This window comes from Sander vitreus, chromosome 19, assembly GCF_031162955.1.
Source record: "Sander vitreus isolate 19-12246 chromosome 19, sanVit1, whole genome shotgun sequence".
Classification (NCBI taxonomy): Eukaryota; Metazoa; Chordata; class Actinopteri; order Perciformes; family Percidae; genus Sander; species Sander vitreus.
In genome coordinates, this window is record NC_135873.1 from 16,961,534 (window position 1) to 16,979,105 (window position 17,572).

At 42.4% G+C, this 17,572-nt stretch overlaps 1 protein-coding gene across 3 annotated transcripts in view; it reads right to left on the bottom strand.

The window, feature by feature from the left end:
• Positions 1 to 3,171: 3,171 nt before the first annotated feature.
• The window catches only part of mtmr1a (myotubularin related protein 1a), a 29,470-nt gene continuing 15,069 nt past the window's right edge, over positions 3,172 to 17,572 (bottom strand). For all 3 annotated transcript variants that reach the window (XM_078276323.1, XM_078276321.1, XM_078276320.1), the window contains 11 exons: positions 15,901 to 15,984; positions 14,290 to 14,439; positions 12,824 to 13,012; positions 12,520 to 12,705; positions 11,535 to 11,693; positions 10,847 to 10,894; positions 9,718 to 9,810; positions 8,392 to 8,505; positions 7,879 to 7,922; positions 6,163 to 6,295; positions 3,172 to 5,288 (listed from right to left, as the gene is read on the bottom strand). In XM_078276323.1, coding sequence (XP_078132449.1) covers positions 5,127 to 5,288; positions 6,163 to 6,295; positions 7,879 to 7,922; positions 8,392 to 8,505; positions 9,718 to 9,810; positions 10,847 to 10,894; positions 11,535 to 11,693; positions 12,520 to 12,705; positions 12,824 to 13,012; positions 14,290 to 14,439; positions 15,901 to 15,984 — 1,362 coding nt within the window. In that variant the 3' untranslated portion in view covers positions 3,172 to 5,126. The remainder of the gene's footprint in view (positions 5,289 to 6,162; positions 6,296 to 7,878; positions 7,923 to 8,391; positions 8,506 to 9,717; positions 9,811 to 10,846; positions 10,895 to 11,534; positions 11,694 to 12,519; positions 12,706 to 12,823; positions 13,013 to 14,289; positions 14,440 to 15,900; positions 15,985 to 17,572) is intronic.

A 17,572-nucleotide genomic window follows, 5' to 3' on the forward strand; every position in this document is an offset into this window, starting at 1 on the left:
TGCTGATTCAGCAAATACATTGACAAGGGAACAAATTAATGTTTATGTTTGTTCTTTCTGCAATCTGGGACCTCATAGCGCATCGCGGAGGCCAGGAGTTGGAACTCCCCATGCAACACATGGGAAGAGTCCAGGGACCCTTGTCCTGGTCGCGCAGCCACGCCGTTACGTGCATTGACGTGGACACATGCGGACACTTTAATGGATCAACTGGCTAGGTGTCCATGCTCGCGTCTTGAGGTCCTCCTCCCTGACCAATGGGGCTATCCTAACGCTGACCACCCAGCTGCTACGTGTCTTGCCAATAAAAGCATCGGGATCCATAATAACGCACGCATGCCTCTTGGAATGCGCACGGTTCCCTGGTGGTGATTGGCGCGTTTGTCTTTGGTACACATGGAGCCAGTGTATTTTTCTTAAGATGTTAAAAACAGAAGCTAGTGGAAGCGCACAGGTGACGTGAACGTGGCGTGAGCAACGACCGGCGGCGACCTGAGTAGTGTCCGACAGAACGGTCTGTATCTACACGGAGGCGAACGCGTGAAGGATTTCCTGCCGAGGCAGTGTGTGTTGTATGAGCTGTAAACAGCGGTCGTGGTGTGTTACATATCTGACAGGATGCAGCACAGTCCTACATGAATACCACACCCTGGTTGCCTTGGAATAGCAGACGCCTCTACCCACAATCCCTTTGCGTCCCTCTCTCTCTCTAAATAAAAAAAGGCCCGAAACATTGCTGAAAAAGCGAGCCAACATGGCTCTGAGCTGCTTTTTGAAACGTGTGTTCGGGGACTCCGAGTGCGGGGGGGTGATCTGTTCACCTAGTACGACACATGCATGGACGCCCTGTCAGCTGTAATTCAAAATGGTGCTTCTCTCTTTGCCTTATACCCTAACACAGTCCCACAGGGACGCGCCACAGTATTCATCTACCACTCCGTAGCTGCACCGCGAGCCAGAGCAAACACCTGAGGCCTCCAGCTCCTTTGGGCGTTTACCTCGGATGAACGGCGGCAGCAGCACCCAAAGGACCTGGAAGGCGCCGGTGTTTGGCCGCGCTCCGGCTGCAGAGAGCCGAGCTTCACTCCAAGCCAACACTGAATAACAAACCTTTTCTGTTTACTGAATGTATCCAATGTCTTAATGTCATATAGCAAAAAAAAATGAAAAACTTTTGGCCTGTAGCAAAACTACAAATTCACCAAAGATGTAGCATTGTGATTGGCTTTGCCTTTATGTATCGGACTTGAATGAAAAAGGGTTTTTTAAAATAATGGTGAAGGAAAGGCATTGAATCTAACAGACCGTGCAACATTTGAATTGGTTGGATGAAGGTGCGATGGATCCGAGTGAAGAGGACAGATCTGCCCAATATCTTACAAATGATGTGTAACGACGTGTACAATGTTCACTTAGAAACACAATGTGTGAATGACGCCGTTGTTATCGGCACTGTGGATGTTGGTACGGCTTTAAGATTCAGTGTGGACAGTGATAGTGGAACATACTGCTGTTTGGAGCTGCTTACCAGACTGTAGATAGCTGTAGACTGGTGGAGGAGCAGCGGTGTCCTTAGATCTGGTTTAGGGAGCATATCAGGTCTGTTTTACAAGGCGTGCTAAAATAATCATGGCTATTATAACAGATACAGTGATTACACAAGCACTGTTCAACAGCTACAACAGCACCGCAAAGAGAACTAAAAGTAGCCGTCTTGAGTTGACGACAGATAAGGAATTTTCCCAAATATTTAGACAATTCATGACACTTTCTGATAATGCATGTACAGTACAAGCTTGCTTCTGGGAGCACTCCATATTGAAAATGGAAAGATCAGTGCATTAGGGCACTGTCACTTTAAAAAAAATCAAGGGTTAGTGTTAAATCAACTTCAAACAGACCAGTTTGGTTTGCATTAATATGAATGCAGCCCAAAGTAACAAAGTAGCACTTAGTATGGGGCATATTGCCAATAACTAATTTCCCATAATTCAACTCAATAGTGTTGACCCTAGACAGTATAGAAGAAGTGGATGTAGCCACAGTGCGTCACCCATTGTTTTTTTTGTTTTTTTGGAGCCGAAAGCCGCGAGCCTGCTTGGTTAGCCAGGTGCAAAAACAGCTGACTGCTTCAGAGTGTATTTTAGTACAACCAAACGCTGAACAAGACATCTTTAATCGACCAAAGTGTTCCAGTTAACTTTCATGAAGTGAAAACGCAGAGTGAGCGTTCTGAGACGAAAACACGGACAACACCGTGGTAACAACTTGTCAATCACAAGGTAGCCACGCCCCTAAAGCATCCCCTGCTTTAGCGTCTATTTTAAAATACATGGGACCCTAATTTACAAAAGGAACGTCATGCTGTATTGAAGAAGACTTGAAAGTAGCGATTGAGGCCGTAAACTCATTATGAAAATGTTTACTGAGATAATAATAAAGTCAGAAGTAGGCTCATTTTCTCATAGACTTCTATAGAAACAGACTTCTTTTTGGAGCCAGTGGAGTCGCCCCCTGCTGGAAGTTAGAGAGAATGCAGCTTTAAGGTACTTCAGCATTGGCTTCACTTTTCAGGCGATTTTTCACCAAAATCCCGCACGGCGTTACGTACAAGATCAGTGGAGTGCTCCTTTAAGCGCGTATAAGACTGGGCTTGATCTCATGAATGAATTACCGTAGCAACATCAATTGAATCATCACAAGTCTGCTTCCTAAAGTACAAACTAAGCCTGGATTGTATTGATAGCTCGCTTTGTAAAGTGTCTGTATGGTATCTGCGCTGCCACTCCTGCCTGTCCTCTCCCTGCATCACACACTCAGTGCCTGTCACCGCATGCAAAGCCAGCCACAGCCCTGCTGCGAGCCCAGCAAAGCTACTAATAATGGGATGTTTGAGGGCTGGCTTTGCAAGGCTGCCTGTCACACACATACTGCTCTCAGACACACACTTTGATGCATGCTTATCTCTACGTACTGTACACACAGTGACGTGTGTACGACTGTTGAACTCTTGTGCGTCTTCCTGACAACTGAATGTTGGACAGTTCTTCATTGCTTGAAGTGTGATAGTAAACTCTGCTTTCTCTCTTATTCCACTATAACTCTGGCAATATGTTACTAATGTGAACCAATACAATAAAACCATTTAAAAAGACAAGAACGACACTGGAGTTTTTCATTCTTCCTTTTGTTTTAATTTTTTTTTTAAAGTGGAATGTCAGAAGTGAGTATGGCTCATTAGGAGGTTTAACGTCACATAATTAGACACTTTACATAAAAAAAAAAAAAAGATTTTCACAATGACATGCCACAGGTAGACAGTGTGATTTATAGGTTATATCACATTAGAATAAAAGGGATGTCAAATACACTGAGGAGACCAAAGAGGACAGAGGTGTGAGGGTTGAGCCTGGTCTGTTCTGTTCTAATCCCAGCTAACTAACTGTCATCCAGATAATTTGGTTCTTGGAACACAGATTGATTTGTTTATCCAGATGAAGGTATTGTAATTGAATGCGCACTCTTAAAATAAAAGCAAAATGTGACCGGTTTAGCTCAGTTGGTAGAGCAGGCGCACATATATAGGTTTACTCCTCGACGCAGCGGCCGCAGGTTCGACTCCAACCTGCGGCCCTTTGCTGCATGTCATTCCCTCGCTCCCCTTTCATGTCTTAATCTGTCCTGTGAAAATAAAGGCCTAAGAATGGCCCAAAAATAAATAAAAGACAAAATGAGCCTGAGTGCTGGTCATGTGGTGAGGTGACAAATCTCTCATAAAGCACATTCAACATGAGAGAATAGGTACAGATTGTATGTGGGATTTCCAGAAAACAGTTCAGTATTCAATTGTGCTAAAATAATTTCAAGTTACAGTGTGTAGTTTCTGTCGCCCCCATGAGGAATTCTAAGTAATGACAACAAGTCACCAGACGACAATCTGAACATAGCCAGACTGAGAAACAGAGAGAGAGTTGTGTGGAGCTGAGAGTCTTAATTAACTTTGTATCAACTCATTTGGCAACGGCTTGAATGTAACGGACGTTCATTGATATCAAAAAGTTCCGCACTAAAGCTTTAAGAAAGTGACGAAGGTTTTCTGGTTCCATTAGTCTGTTATTAACAATCTTAACCTGTAAATTTGATATTTCTTTTTTTGTGTGTCTCACTCATTTTGGATTGTTTATTTGTGAACATGTATGTATCCTAAATGTGAAATCTGAAATGCAATAGAAAACAAAGATATCTTCTTCATATTTTCTCTAATTAAATTAACTGTTCTAAAAAACGTGCTGCTTTCAGTCAATGAATCGCCACTGTCGCACACTCTGGGACCAGCTCCACACACACACACACACACACACTCTCTCTCTCTTTTGGAGAGGTGCCCTTTAGGCTACGGCGTAGGGTCCATATCGCCACGTACCTCTACGTGTGCACCTACGGCATCGATTAAACGCAGAAGCATGAATTAGACTTAAGGCAGGGCGCTGGTGGCAGTGTTTACAGCTGAGGGATAACCTCAGTGCCTTTTGTGTCATTACTATTCCACTTTTTAGTTTTTTCTGCTTATGACTTTGAGGAGAACTACGCCAGAGCTCCTAACAAAGATTCCAATCGCTGGCAGAGGAAAGGAAGAGAAGGTGGGAGGGAGCATGCAGTGGTTGGATTCCAACACTACAGGTAAAACTGAGCCCTGAGAGTTCTTCATACAAAAACACAGTGTGAGTGGGAGGATTCCCACAGTGCTGGGGAAGCTGGTCTTTCCGAATTGGGAGTATTTTTTTTAATTTTTTTTTAAATAATATAAATAATAAGCACAGGTGCTGCATCAGGCTAGACTAATACTTAATTTAAATTTTTTTTTTTTTTTTTTAACTTAACAGAGATTTTTCTTTGCTAAAACTGTATTTAGGATTGTTAATATAAAATTAGGAATCGCTTTGTAAAGCCTCCACATTGTAAACATCAGCATTTGTAGTAAGTGGGCTAAAACACGCATGAAACTGTGTGTGTATGTGTGTGTGTCCGTGTGTTTCTATTAGTGTGTGTGTCTGTCTGTCTGTTTCTATGTGCATTTGCATGCAGGTTTTTCTCGGTGTGTTTGTGTGTGTGTGTGCGCGTGCGTGTCAGACGGCGCCGTGAAGGGGCGTTCCTGTGGAGTGTGAGGGTGAGTGTTCCGAGGAGGAGGACAGGGAGCGGGAGGTGGCGTCTCTCTGAAGCTCCTCCACCCTCCGCTGCAGCTCCGCTCTCAGGATCAGCAGCTCCTTCAGCGTCTGGTGCACTGGCACCTGGAACACACACACACACACACACACACACACACACACACACACACACAGTGTCAGTAACCGAGATCCAGGTTTAAACTGGCCCTACTTTTCTTTAAACAGGGAAACCTTATGACAAAGTGCTAAGGGCCACTGTTTGGGAAATATTGTGGTATTTTTTTTAGTATTTTAAGAAAAAGAAAGTGTAGTGTTATGAGAATAAAGATGTCATTTTAAAAGAAAAAGCTGTTATATTATGAGCGGTGATGGCAGCTCTGCTAAATAGTCTCAGGAAGGAACTTGTTTTGGTGGAACATTTGCACCTCGCATAAAAAAAACTCCACATCCAATATTAGATGAAGTTAACACAGTAACGTGATACATGGTTAAACCTCATTAGCATGTGTATCAGCGTGTGCATTTTGTCCATAGCAAATCCCCACCAATCGGTCCCAAAACGTCCCAGTTAGAGGAAATGAGGTAAACATATTCTGTGTACATCTTTACAGTCATTCCCAGAAAGAACCAAGCAGGCCTGCCTTGTTACACCATCCAAATCTTCTCCTAAACTTGACATTTTCAGCGTGTAGCTCGCTAGCTCGAACGTTGTTGTGAACGGAGTTCTGCGAGGCGAGGGCTGCTGGATGTTCCAGCGATTATCCAGACAATAAACTGTCGTCGGTCCCTGATGAAGACCCATGTAGGCCAGATGGATTGTTTTTGAAGGAGACTTGCATTTTGTGTCCGTGAAATGAGCCCTTCACAAGACGGAATAAGCACAGTACACCTGAAGTATCCAAAGATCACCACAAAGACCCAGCAGCGCTTCTGCTCTATTGTCCCTACACCACTTCTTTCAACCCCCTCCACCCCCTCTCCATCAGCGACCGTGTACCTGGGGTCTCATGCGGGGGTTCCAGCGGGCATAGTAGGCGGTCCACAGCTCCAGGTGTCTGGAGGACACCAGCGGATACAGAACATGGTGCTGGTAGTCCACATAGAAGGGGTTGCTGAAGTCCTCCGGCTGGCTGTTAGGGGACAACACTCAACAGTCAGAGAAGCGCTCCTCTCACCATCACTCTTAAAGGAACACAGCGACTTATTGGGACTTATACAGTATCCCTATACATACTGGGAACTATATTCTCAGAAGGCGAAGCACTGCTACTTGGGCGGAGTCATTAGCGCGACACCTGAAAAGCCCCGTTGTTACTCTCTGCTCCTCACCACGGGGCTTCTCATGGGCTGCGAGCAAATCACTCCGCCCAAGTAGCAGAAGTAGCAGTGCTTCGCCTTTCTGAGAATATAGCTCCCAGTTTGTATACTGATTAGAAGATGGCTGTGTCTCATGTGACCTTGTTATTTGTACACGCTGTGACTATACAAATCACAACATGGAAATAGGAACATGTTGGTGTTATTTTGTCACTTATTGGGAGCAGTAGGCTAGGTGGAGCTGGTTACCTCCAGGATCTGTGCTAAGCTAGGCTAGTGGTGGGGGGGTCAGACAGAGTTACAACACACACGGAGATGAGAAGGGTATGTATGGACTTATCTAACTCTGGGGGACACGGGGAATAAGACAAAGTCCCAATAAGTCGGCGTATTCCTTTAAAGCCCAGTTCAGACCAAAGACTCGCCACCACGCCAAGCTGCCGGTTCACACCAATGAGACGAGACGGCGTATCATCTCCATAGCAACGACTCTTTGTACTTCTGTTCAGAGGTAGGAAGAGTACATAAATAGTCTACTTAAGTAAAACTTCTATTACTTTGATGATATTTTACTGAAGTAAAATGACCGGTATAAAAATCTACTCAAGGAAAAGTAAAAAGTAGCTCACCTAAAATGTACTCAGAGTAGAAGTTACTAAGTTACTTTTTTTTTTTCTTTTGCGATATGATGAGGGCATAAAGCCATACAGCGCTTTCTTTTTGAGTTTGTTGACGGATACGTTGCCAGAGCAACGGCGCAAAACTACGTTGCCAGAGCCTTTTCATTTACTCAGTAACAGATGGGATTTAAAATGTAGCAAACAAAACATTTATCAAATTACAGATTTTAAAAACGACTCTAAAAAGTACACAAAAAACTACTCAATCACAGTAATGTGAGTAATTGCAGGTTCTTCTTCTTGTAGGTTGTAAATGATATTGTATAATACATGTATGCTTTTTTTATCCAAACAATATGAGAGTATTAATAACGTGTATTATTTGCTAGTGTCTGGGCCCCTATACACACGCTTTAAAAAGCTTACCAGGGTGTCCCATTTCACATATCTGCATTATGTCTCATGATTGTCTTTTAACTTTTGTGAATAAATTGAACTTGAACTTAAAAAAATAAATAAAAATGAAATGGATTATTTTATTTCTAGAGTTTGTAGCTGACTCCTCTACTGGCTGTTGAAACAGGAGACGTCTATTGCGTTCTAAAACCAGCCTCTGGAGACTGGACCAGCTGAGTCGCAGCGACGCCATCAGCTGCTTTGAGTCGGGTCGGTTCAGACCGCTGGAACTTTTCCCTGCGACCTTCTAAAACGGTTTGGTCTTTGAATCTTTGAGTCTGAACTGGGTTTTTAGCCAGGCGGAACTGTCAGTATGTTACCTGTTGATGTAGGACCACAGGGACACAGTCTGGGTCTGCACCTCCTACACAGGACACGGGGAGAGGTTAATGGGACATGGCTCATACAGACGCCTTACAGGCTGATTTATGCTTCTGCAGAGGCTCCACGCAGAGCTTTCTCCGTAGCCTACGTAAGTGGCCTTAACTTTATACTTGTGCGTTGTAGTCAGCGCTGATCTCTTTAAGAGAACAGCAGGGCCGGCATGAGTGTGTGCGTGGCGAGTGTGTGGTAGAGCGAGTGAGAGAGTGACGGGAGCTACCAAGCCACGGCCGAGTGACGTGTCCATTTAATTATGCTTCTGCGTTAAATGGACACCGTTGGTACATATGTAGGTATGTGGCGATAGGGACCCTACTATTGTCTTAAAGAGATCGACGCACACACCAACGCACAAGTATCAACTTCAGGCCACCTTACGTAGGCTACGGAGAAAGCTCTGCGTGGAGCCTCCGCACAACCACAACCCCCGTTAACAGAAGGATGGCACGTACCTTGGCCGCCCTCTCCTGCTCACTGTTATACAGGAATGTACCAAACAGACAGCTGTAGAGGTGGTCCAGTACTGTGATCAGAAACAGCTCGTTGAACTCAAAGGCTGCTGGGAACTGCAGTCAGAAGGAAACAGAAGTGATGAGGAGCAACGAGTGGAAAGCTTCTAAATGTCTACCACTGAGCCCCTGTGCACATGAACAGGCTCATTCTACTTGGCTGAGCATATCAATGTGTATTTTTGTGTGCTGCTTCATGAAAATGAGTAACCACCACAGACTAACAACTACTGAAGTAAGTATAATAAGTGCATTTGATATCATAAAATTACTTTTGATAAAAAGTTATTTCTTTTTTTTCTATAATTTCACTTGAAACTTGTTTACCACATTATTGATGATTATTTATCTAGAATCTCATTGTAAAAAATATTTTGTGAAAGCACCATTTGTCAACCCTACAATATCGTCGAAATATCGATGTATTTGGTCTAGAATATCGTGATATCGGAGCTTCTCCATATCGTCCAGCCCTAAGTGGTAGCTAGCTAGCTTGGTTGGCTGAATGCTGAACAAGACATTTTTACGCAACTGAATGTTCCAATTAACTTCAATGAAGTGAAAACACATAGTGAGAGGGCCAACGTTTAAGAAGAAAAAACTCCCTTTCTGTCATATTTGCTGAAACTGACCCAATGTTCCAGTAGAACTACATGAAGCAGGTCATTTAGAAAAGAATCCAGCTCCTCTGGCTCCACCTACAGCCTGGAGTGAGATTTGCAAAAATCCACAGCTCCCTGTTCAGATGCACCAATCAGGGCCGGGGGGGGTGTCTAACTGAGTGTCAATCACTGCTCATGCACACGCATTCATTCTCCGTTGTGGGGGGAGGGGCTTAGGAGACCGTTTTGGGCTTTAGCAGAAAGGGGGGAGGGACTGAGAAGTTGTCGATGTTAAAAAATGTTGGCTAAGTCCTGGACCTTCGCAATCCTACCTACAGCTTTACACCTTTAATGTACACAGGGCCATGGATACGCATCGCTAAGCCTCTGTCCTTGATTCATGCTGTATTGAAGAAGACTTGAGGGTAGCGATCGAGACCATAAACCCATTTTGAAAATGTTTACTGAGGTTAATAAATTAAAGTAAGGAGGACGGTCATTTTCCCATACACTTCTATAGAAACAGCTTTAAGGCACTTTCGCATTGGCTTCACTTTTCAGGCCCGGAAGCTTCGTCCATTATGTCTTTACAATCTATGGTAGTAACACATATACTCAGGTCTGTCAGGACATGTCCTGGGTTCGTAGTAGTTGGACGGAGACTTACCTGTCGAGTCATCTGCCAGACGCAGTCGATGAACTGGACGAAGAGAGGCGAGCGCTCGGAGTTAGCGTGGTTCTCGTCGCCGTGACCAACGCGCTGCAACACACAGAGCAATACTATCAATAGACATGGAACGGACTATGGACATCAGGTTTTATATGCGTGTAATATTTATTCAACACGAAGACAAGCACATAAGCGTGGCTGTAATGTGCAGTGGTGGAATGTAAGTACAAATGTTGAGGTACTTGTATTTTACTTGAGTCTTTTCTTTTCATGCCACTTTCTCCTTCTACTCCGCTACATTTCAGAGAGAAATATTGTACTTTTTACTCCACTACATTCATCTGACAGCTTTAGTTACTTTACAGATTAAGATGTTTGCACACAAAACACATGTAGTTTATAAAATCTGATGTTTTATTCTAAAGTAAACTAGCCAACAATATAACAGCCTACAAGTCCAGCTGAGATGATTAGACCATTAAACACACAACTGTTTGGATCCTTTCCAGTTTCTAAAATTGGGATTTTTCTGCATTGAGTACTTTTACTTTGAATACTATAAAGTACATTTTCCTGATGATACTTACATACTTTTACTTAAGTAACATTTTCAATGCAGGACGTGTATTTGTAACAGAGTATTTTTTACAGTGTGATATAAGTACTTTTACTGGATAAAGGATAAATATATAAAGGTTCTGAATACTTCTTCTACCACCGGTAATGTGATACTACAATATGTAGGCGATGTGTTTTGAGCATTGATAACAACAGCTATCTTCATGTCTCTCGACCCGGCCTCCTACCGTAATGGTAGGAGGCTGAAAAAGTGTGCCTGTCAGTCGGGTACAGAGCTCCGCGTGAGCACGGGCTTTAATGACTGTCAATATAGCTAGCATCCAACGTTAGCTACTCCGCTGTCTAATATTGTTGTTGAACATTGTCTCAGCCTGGCAACCTCCGTGAACTTTGAGTCTGGGCAGGAGGGGGCGGGGGAGACGACTCTCTCCAGTGTTTTGAATTTGTACTGCAGTAACTATTTTTAACACTAGCTGTCAGTATTACATATTGGACCTTTAAGGATGATGTAATGATGATATCATCAGAATAACTCCCTGTTCCTTACAGCAGCAAACTTGTGTCCAAAACTTATCCACTCCTTCTCCACCAGAACCTGCAAACACACACACACACACACACTATATTATTCTACTGTACAGATAAAGACTACAATACATACTTTAGTTGACATAGTTGTTTACATGCACACTAATATTCCACTATTATTCCTAATATGACAATATTCCAAATTTGATATGGGTCGTGAAAACAGCATATTCAGTTTGGATATTCTAAATATGACACCTTTTTCTGAATATAACATTTTCTGACTAAGAAATGTGGGATATTCCAGTATTATTTAGGTTTTAGAAGCATTCTTTGGACATGTATACAGCGCATTCGGAATCTGCGTCTCAATCTGGGTTTTTTACCACAGTTTGTGACAGTTTACAGCCTCTTGCCTGTTTACGGCCAGGTCTGTGCGTTGCTATGGTTGCTGTACACAAAACCAAGCAGCCGACAGTTTGCAGCGCTGCGGTAGAGAAGAGATGCATTGCCAAAAGAAAAGAAGGAGAAGCACACCTACTTTTAAACATTATGAAAGACTTCCATTTCAAATTTGGTTTGCATGGCTGCATGCAAACGGGAATATTAGTGGAATATTCATTTTCATTAACAGCTTAATCGGAATAAACACAAAAACTGGAATATTGTGTGCATTCCAATGTAGTTATTGTGATGCGGTGACTGACCTGGAATCCTCGGAGCGTGCGGTAGTGACTGTCCAGCATCAGCATGGCCAGAGAGCTGAGCTGAGCGGTGCGGTCCCAGCCGTCGCTGCAGTGAATCACCACCGACGTCTTTCCAGACTCCAGCTTATCAGCTATCTTTGCTGCTCCTGCTAATAACAGCTACACACAACACTTACACATGAGTGTACTGCCAGTACAGTATATTAATGATACACCCTTTGCAGTTAAAGGGTAACTTCGGTATCGGACCCTATTTTACCATGTTTTTGTGTCTAAGTGACTGATGGGTACAACGATTCTTTGAAATTTAACCAGTATTGAAGCTTTAGTGTGTAACGTCCGTTACATTCAAGCCATTGCCAAATGAGTTGCTACAAAGCTAATTAGACTAATAATAATCGTAAGACTGTCAGCTCCACACAACTCTCTCTGTATTTCTCAGTATGACTATGTTCAGAAAATCAACAGCAGTCGTGGTTCGTCTTTCCGCTGTTCCAACAATCACCACTCTGGTTTGGTTGAAATGAACCCTTATAATTCACCCATTAACATGTGGAAATATGTTGGCTCTATACGCGCTAAAAGTACTGATTATTTAAATGGAGTCTGGTGGGTTTAGCGATGGCGATTTCCAGGTTATTTTTGGTTAAACACAAATGATCTTACTCTTTTAAAAAAGCTCTATTTCTGTAGGGATCTTTTCCATAATGTTGTCAGACACTTAGAATAATAATCTCAAGCAAAAAACAGCATTTTTTAGTGGACAGAAATTGACAGTGCACATTTGTCCTATAGGATTACGTTGCAGCCCGTTTCTCAAAGAGTTTTTTTTATCACTTTAACACCAATGCATGGTAAAATAGGGTGCAGGTTGAAAAATACCAAAATTACCCTTTAATAGTTTACTCATTTTAAGGCAATAAAACAACCCTGGGGATTTTCTATGTTGTTAAAAAAAATGATTATCCTTTATTCTGTGAGTTACCCGTATGTACTCCAGCCAGTGTGTCTGGTCGATAGCGGAGTGCCAGTGGGCTTCATCTATGGTGGGATAAACCACGTCCTTCATCTTCCTCAGAGACTCCCTCATCACGTGGATGTTGGGGATTTCCAGGAAGTTCAGCTCCACGTTTTGGTAGAAGCTCTCACTTTCGTACCCTCCATCCTTTGCCTGCATGTGGTGGAGGCAGCAGAGGCGGAAGGGATTGCAAGGAGAAAGGGAACAAAATCAGTCAACGTGTAACACCAAGGTGAGGAGAGAGGGAGAGAAAACAGGAAGTGTGCTGCACCTTGTTGGTGAATGCTACACTGCTCTGCCGGGCGTCGAAGATGGTCAGCTTGTGGGACTGAGCGTTGGCGTCCATGATGATTTGGAGGTAGCGTTCGTCCTCTTTACAGCGTCGGTCTGAAGGGCCGACTAGAGGCTGGCTGCAGCGTACGATGGTTGCCTGAGACTCTGGGTGAATCCAGGACAGGACCTACAGGAAGAGCAGGGTCAGTTCAGGACCAGGAGGACTGAACACATGTCAACATGTCGCTTTAATATCCTGAACAAACACTGCAGATTATTCTGACTCAATCACACACGCACGCAAAAATGTAACTTAATATTTGTAAACTGTTGTGAACCCAAAAACCCAACAACTTTCAGGCACAAAATAATTCATTTATTTTTACACATTCATAAATCTGAATATACACAAACAGATTGAGATACAGTGTCATACATTCTTACACACATTAGCAAATAATATAGCTACAATACTTGCCCCAAACTATGGTACTATTAACCATAGACATAAAGATGGACGACGCGTCTCCACTTCCTCCCACTGTTCAAAAGTGAAGCCAAATTATTTCGGAATTACGGGTGCTACCATCTTGTAATTTTGGAGCCAGAGTCTGTGCAGTAGTGATCTGGTGGACTCATACACCCGCCAGACCAATCACGAGGCAAGAAGGATTTAGGCCATGTTCACACTTGGTGTCTCTTTTGACAAGAAAAAGTTGACTAGGGAGCTTTTGTAGTTTAAAAAAAAAGAAGCTGGCAGCGTTTTGGTTCCAAAAAGCAGCCGAATATGGCTTTTGTTGCTATAACAAACTTACTTTCCCTCTGTAATGACAAAAAAAAAATTTCAGTTGTAAAAATAATTCCAAACCTATTTATCCTATTTACAAATCCGTCACTACAACCTATTAAATCAAATAATTATTCATTTCTTACTCACTTTAACTTTTATTCTTGTATTTGTATATTATTCTATTATGTTTTATTTTCATGACCGTTTTTTATTGCTCTGTAATGTTTTATGTAAATCACTTTGAATTGCCTTGTTGCTGAGATGTGCTAAATATAAACTAGACTTGCCTGTCAGTCAGTCACCAGGGCATAGAAACCACTGTTGTGCCTGCTTGTCTCAGAGGAAGTGTAACGTTAACAGTGCCGCGACCGCTTTTGTCTCGCCATTAATATCATATTGCAGCGAACGATGTCTGCGTGACATTTGAAAACTGTAACTACATTTGCAACCGCTGCAGAAACAACGTAGTTTTCTCGAGTTTGCTCCGTGTGTGTGTCGGTGTCAGTGAGGACAGAAATACAGCTACAACCACAGCTCAGGTACCGAGATTTGGACCCGTTTGATTTTATGTGACTCGGTCCTCGGTAGTACCGACGTAATCCGGTCAGGTACACAATAAAAGTACAGAGTTCGGAACCCAACCCTACTGTACGGTATGTGCTTCTCAGACTGACCGGGATGCGGTGCTTGGCTCGAAACACAGCCACCCGTTTGATGTCTTCTTCTGTAATGTTGGTGGGGATGACCAGAGTGGAGGGATAGGTGTCACACAGCTCATAGGTGCTGTTCATCTTGCTGATGGTCCAGCTCTCATTAGGGAGGCCCTGGCAAAACACATCCAAGCACATGGAAGAAACCATTAGACGAGTATTCCATACAATATTACTATACAGGGTTTCCTGTGGAGCCAGAGGGTTGTTGTGGGATTCATTTATATTCATGTGTATTCCAGAGCACTGGCTTTCATCCGTACAACAGCACAGTCATTAGTCCATTATGTATGTATGTCTGTCTGTCTGTCTGTCTGTCTGTCTATCACTGTTAAGCTACCGTCAATCAAACTCCACACTTCCTTTTGCAGGAAAGGGTTGAGTTTCATTCACAGTAACTTAACAGCAGTTACCAAAAGAAATGGCAGAGTGGAACTGTAATTAAATAATAATAATGAAACTGTATTTGTGTTACAAAAAGAGAAGGTGAGAACAACAGGAGGTGAGTTTAACACATATATTTACTGATGGAATTATTGAAGTGTATATATAAAGTTACACAGTACAAATCTGTAAAACATTCTCCTAAACTCAGGAAAACGTGACACAGTCAAATGCCATCATGATCATAGCAACAACATGCTGTCAATAGATCAATGTCAATACAGTTACATGGTTTTGTCATTGGAGCCTTTATCAGACCAACGCTTTGGCTACACTGCACACGTAACTGGCTGAACCTGCAGCGCGCACACACACACACACACACACACACACACACACACACACACACACACACACACACACAGTAAGATTGTGTGAGTCACAGGCGAGACGGTGGGCTTTTCTTTGCGATTGTTTTTGGACCCGGCACAGCTGTAAAACGCCAATCTACTGTCAGCTATTGTGAAACGACGCAGGTGACAGGAAACAAGAAATAAAAATAGAAACTCTCAAAACCAAACTGCAATACGTTCATTGACAGTCATTACGTCATTTCCTGTAGATCGGTAGTTTCACTTAAAAGAAATATAGACACTTTATGATCCATTTCTGTGTAAAAGGGCCACACACACCTCGCGTAAAAAATCTAATTAGAAGACTTTGTATTTTTACGTTTGTAGAGCAGATTTCCAAAGTGCATACACACTATGGATAGACCAATTATCAGGCCAGTTTTTTGGCAGTTTGCCAAGTTTATCTGCGTTTTATTTGCCTGATAACCAATAAAGTTAATTCATTAAAAAGTGTCTACTTTGGCTCGGCTACAGCTCTGTGTCTGACCCTCTGCTTTGGTTTCACTCACCACTGAGTCTGACTTAATGTCCCGCCCACAACACCATCTGACTCAAATATCGGTTAATGGTAACTACTAATAATCGCTTTCGGCCTTGATAAACCAGTATCGGTCAATCCCTAGATTAGTAGATGTAGAGCACTACATTGATTATAGTGGAAGCATAGTGTTGGAGCATTCGCTCCGCATACGTTAAGCGTGCAATGTAAGCCGGCCCGTTAGAGCCTGTCAGACTTCACGTGTGTGTGAGAGAAGGATGGGTGTGTAGGTGCAGTTACCTGGCGTCTGTACTCTGCTGTTGGGTCGTACACCTTCCAGCCGTTCACAGGAAACTGCTCCTTGTAAAGGAAGGCAAACAGGGGCTGCCAGCGGGCGACACAGGACGCATGTTAGCATGCAGCCACTGCTACATTTACATGCTGTTTACAAACTGTAGTTCACTTTATGAAAGGTTTTCTTAAAATACATCAGATTTACACTACTGATACAATTTATACATCATACTTCTACTCCACTACATCCCATTGAGAAATATTGTACTTTTCCCTCCACTTCATTTATTTGACAAGTTACTTGCTTGTAATGCTTTTTAAGTAAGATTTTGAATGCAGGACTTTTACACAGCATATCTACGCTGTAGTATTACTACTTTTACTTAAAGGGTAACTTCTGTGTTTTTTCAACCTAGACCCTATTTTCCTATGTTTTTGTGTCTGATGGAAACAACAATCTTTGACATTGGTCCAGTAGGAACCGAGATCGCTGCAGTCGGCAGTCAGCGAAACAAGCTACAATGTAAGTTAATAGGGCAACTGTGCAGCTTGTATTTACGTTTACAAAAGTGCTCGTTTTGCCGCTGACAGACTCAGATTAATATTCTAAGTGTCTGACAACATTATGGAAAGGATTTCTAAGGAGGTTGACCTTTCTGTTAAAGAGTAAGATCCTTTTTTAAACATGAAAACATCCATGAAATTGCGTTCGCTAAACCCACCAGACTCCATGTAAATAAACAGCCATTTAAGCATCGTAAAATACACTTCAGTCAAAGTCGACAGAAACTAAATAAAACTATGATAAGCCCTGTTGGGTCTTCTTTCCACTTTTTCAACCATCACAACTCTAGTTTTGGTTGAAATAAACACATAGTTTACCGATTTACATGTGAAAATATGTTGGCTCTATACACTAAAAGTATTGATTTTTTAAATGGAGTCTGGTGGGTTTAGCGCTAGCGACTTCAGAGCCGTTTCTGGTTAAACAGAAAGGTCTCAAAGAGGTTTTAAAGGTCTATCTCTGTATGGATCCTTTCCATAATATTGTCAGACACTTAGAATAATAATATGAGCCTGTCAGTGCCAAAAAACATAACTTGTAGTGGACCAAATTGACCATGCAAATTTGCCCCATAGGGTTACATTGCAGCCCGGCTGCGACCATGTTGGTCACAGTGTTCTCAGAATATGTATAATCAGAATCAGCTTTATTGGCCAGGTTTGCATAAACAAACAAGGAATTTGACTCAGGTCATCTTTGCTCTCAAAGTACAACACTCACTTAACATATAAAGAATAAAAACAGAACGGACAGTAAGAAATATATATATAAACAAATACTGTTAAGTATACAGTATAACAATAGAATTTACAAAAAATATACAATAACAATTAAAGAGAGGGAAGGAATAGTGCAATGTCTACGATTTAAGATTTAAATATAAATATAGTGCAAGGTAGTTCGGTGCAATAGTAATATATTAATAACAGTATTGTAATTTGAAGATTGAAATATACATGAGGTAGATGAGCAGAACAGTGATGATTGACTTTGTTCAGTGTAAGGGTGGGGGCTATATCTGAGTGTTCAACAGAGCTGCTTGGGGAAAGAAGCTGTCTCTGTCAGCTGGTTTTGGCGAACAGTGCCCTGTGTCTCCTACCAGAGGGAAGGAGG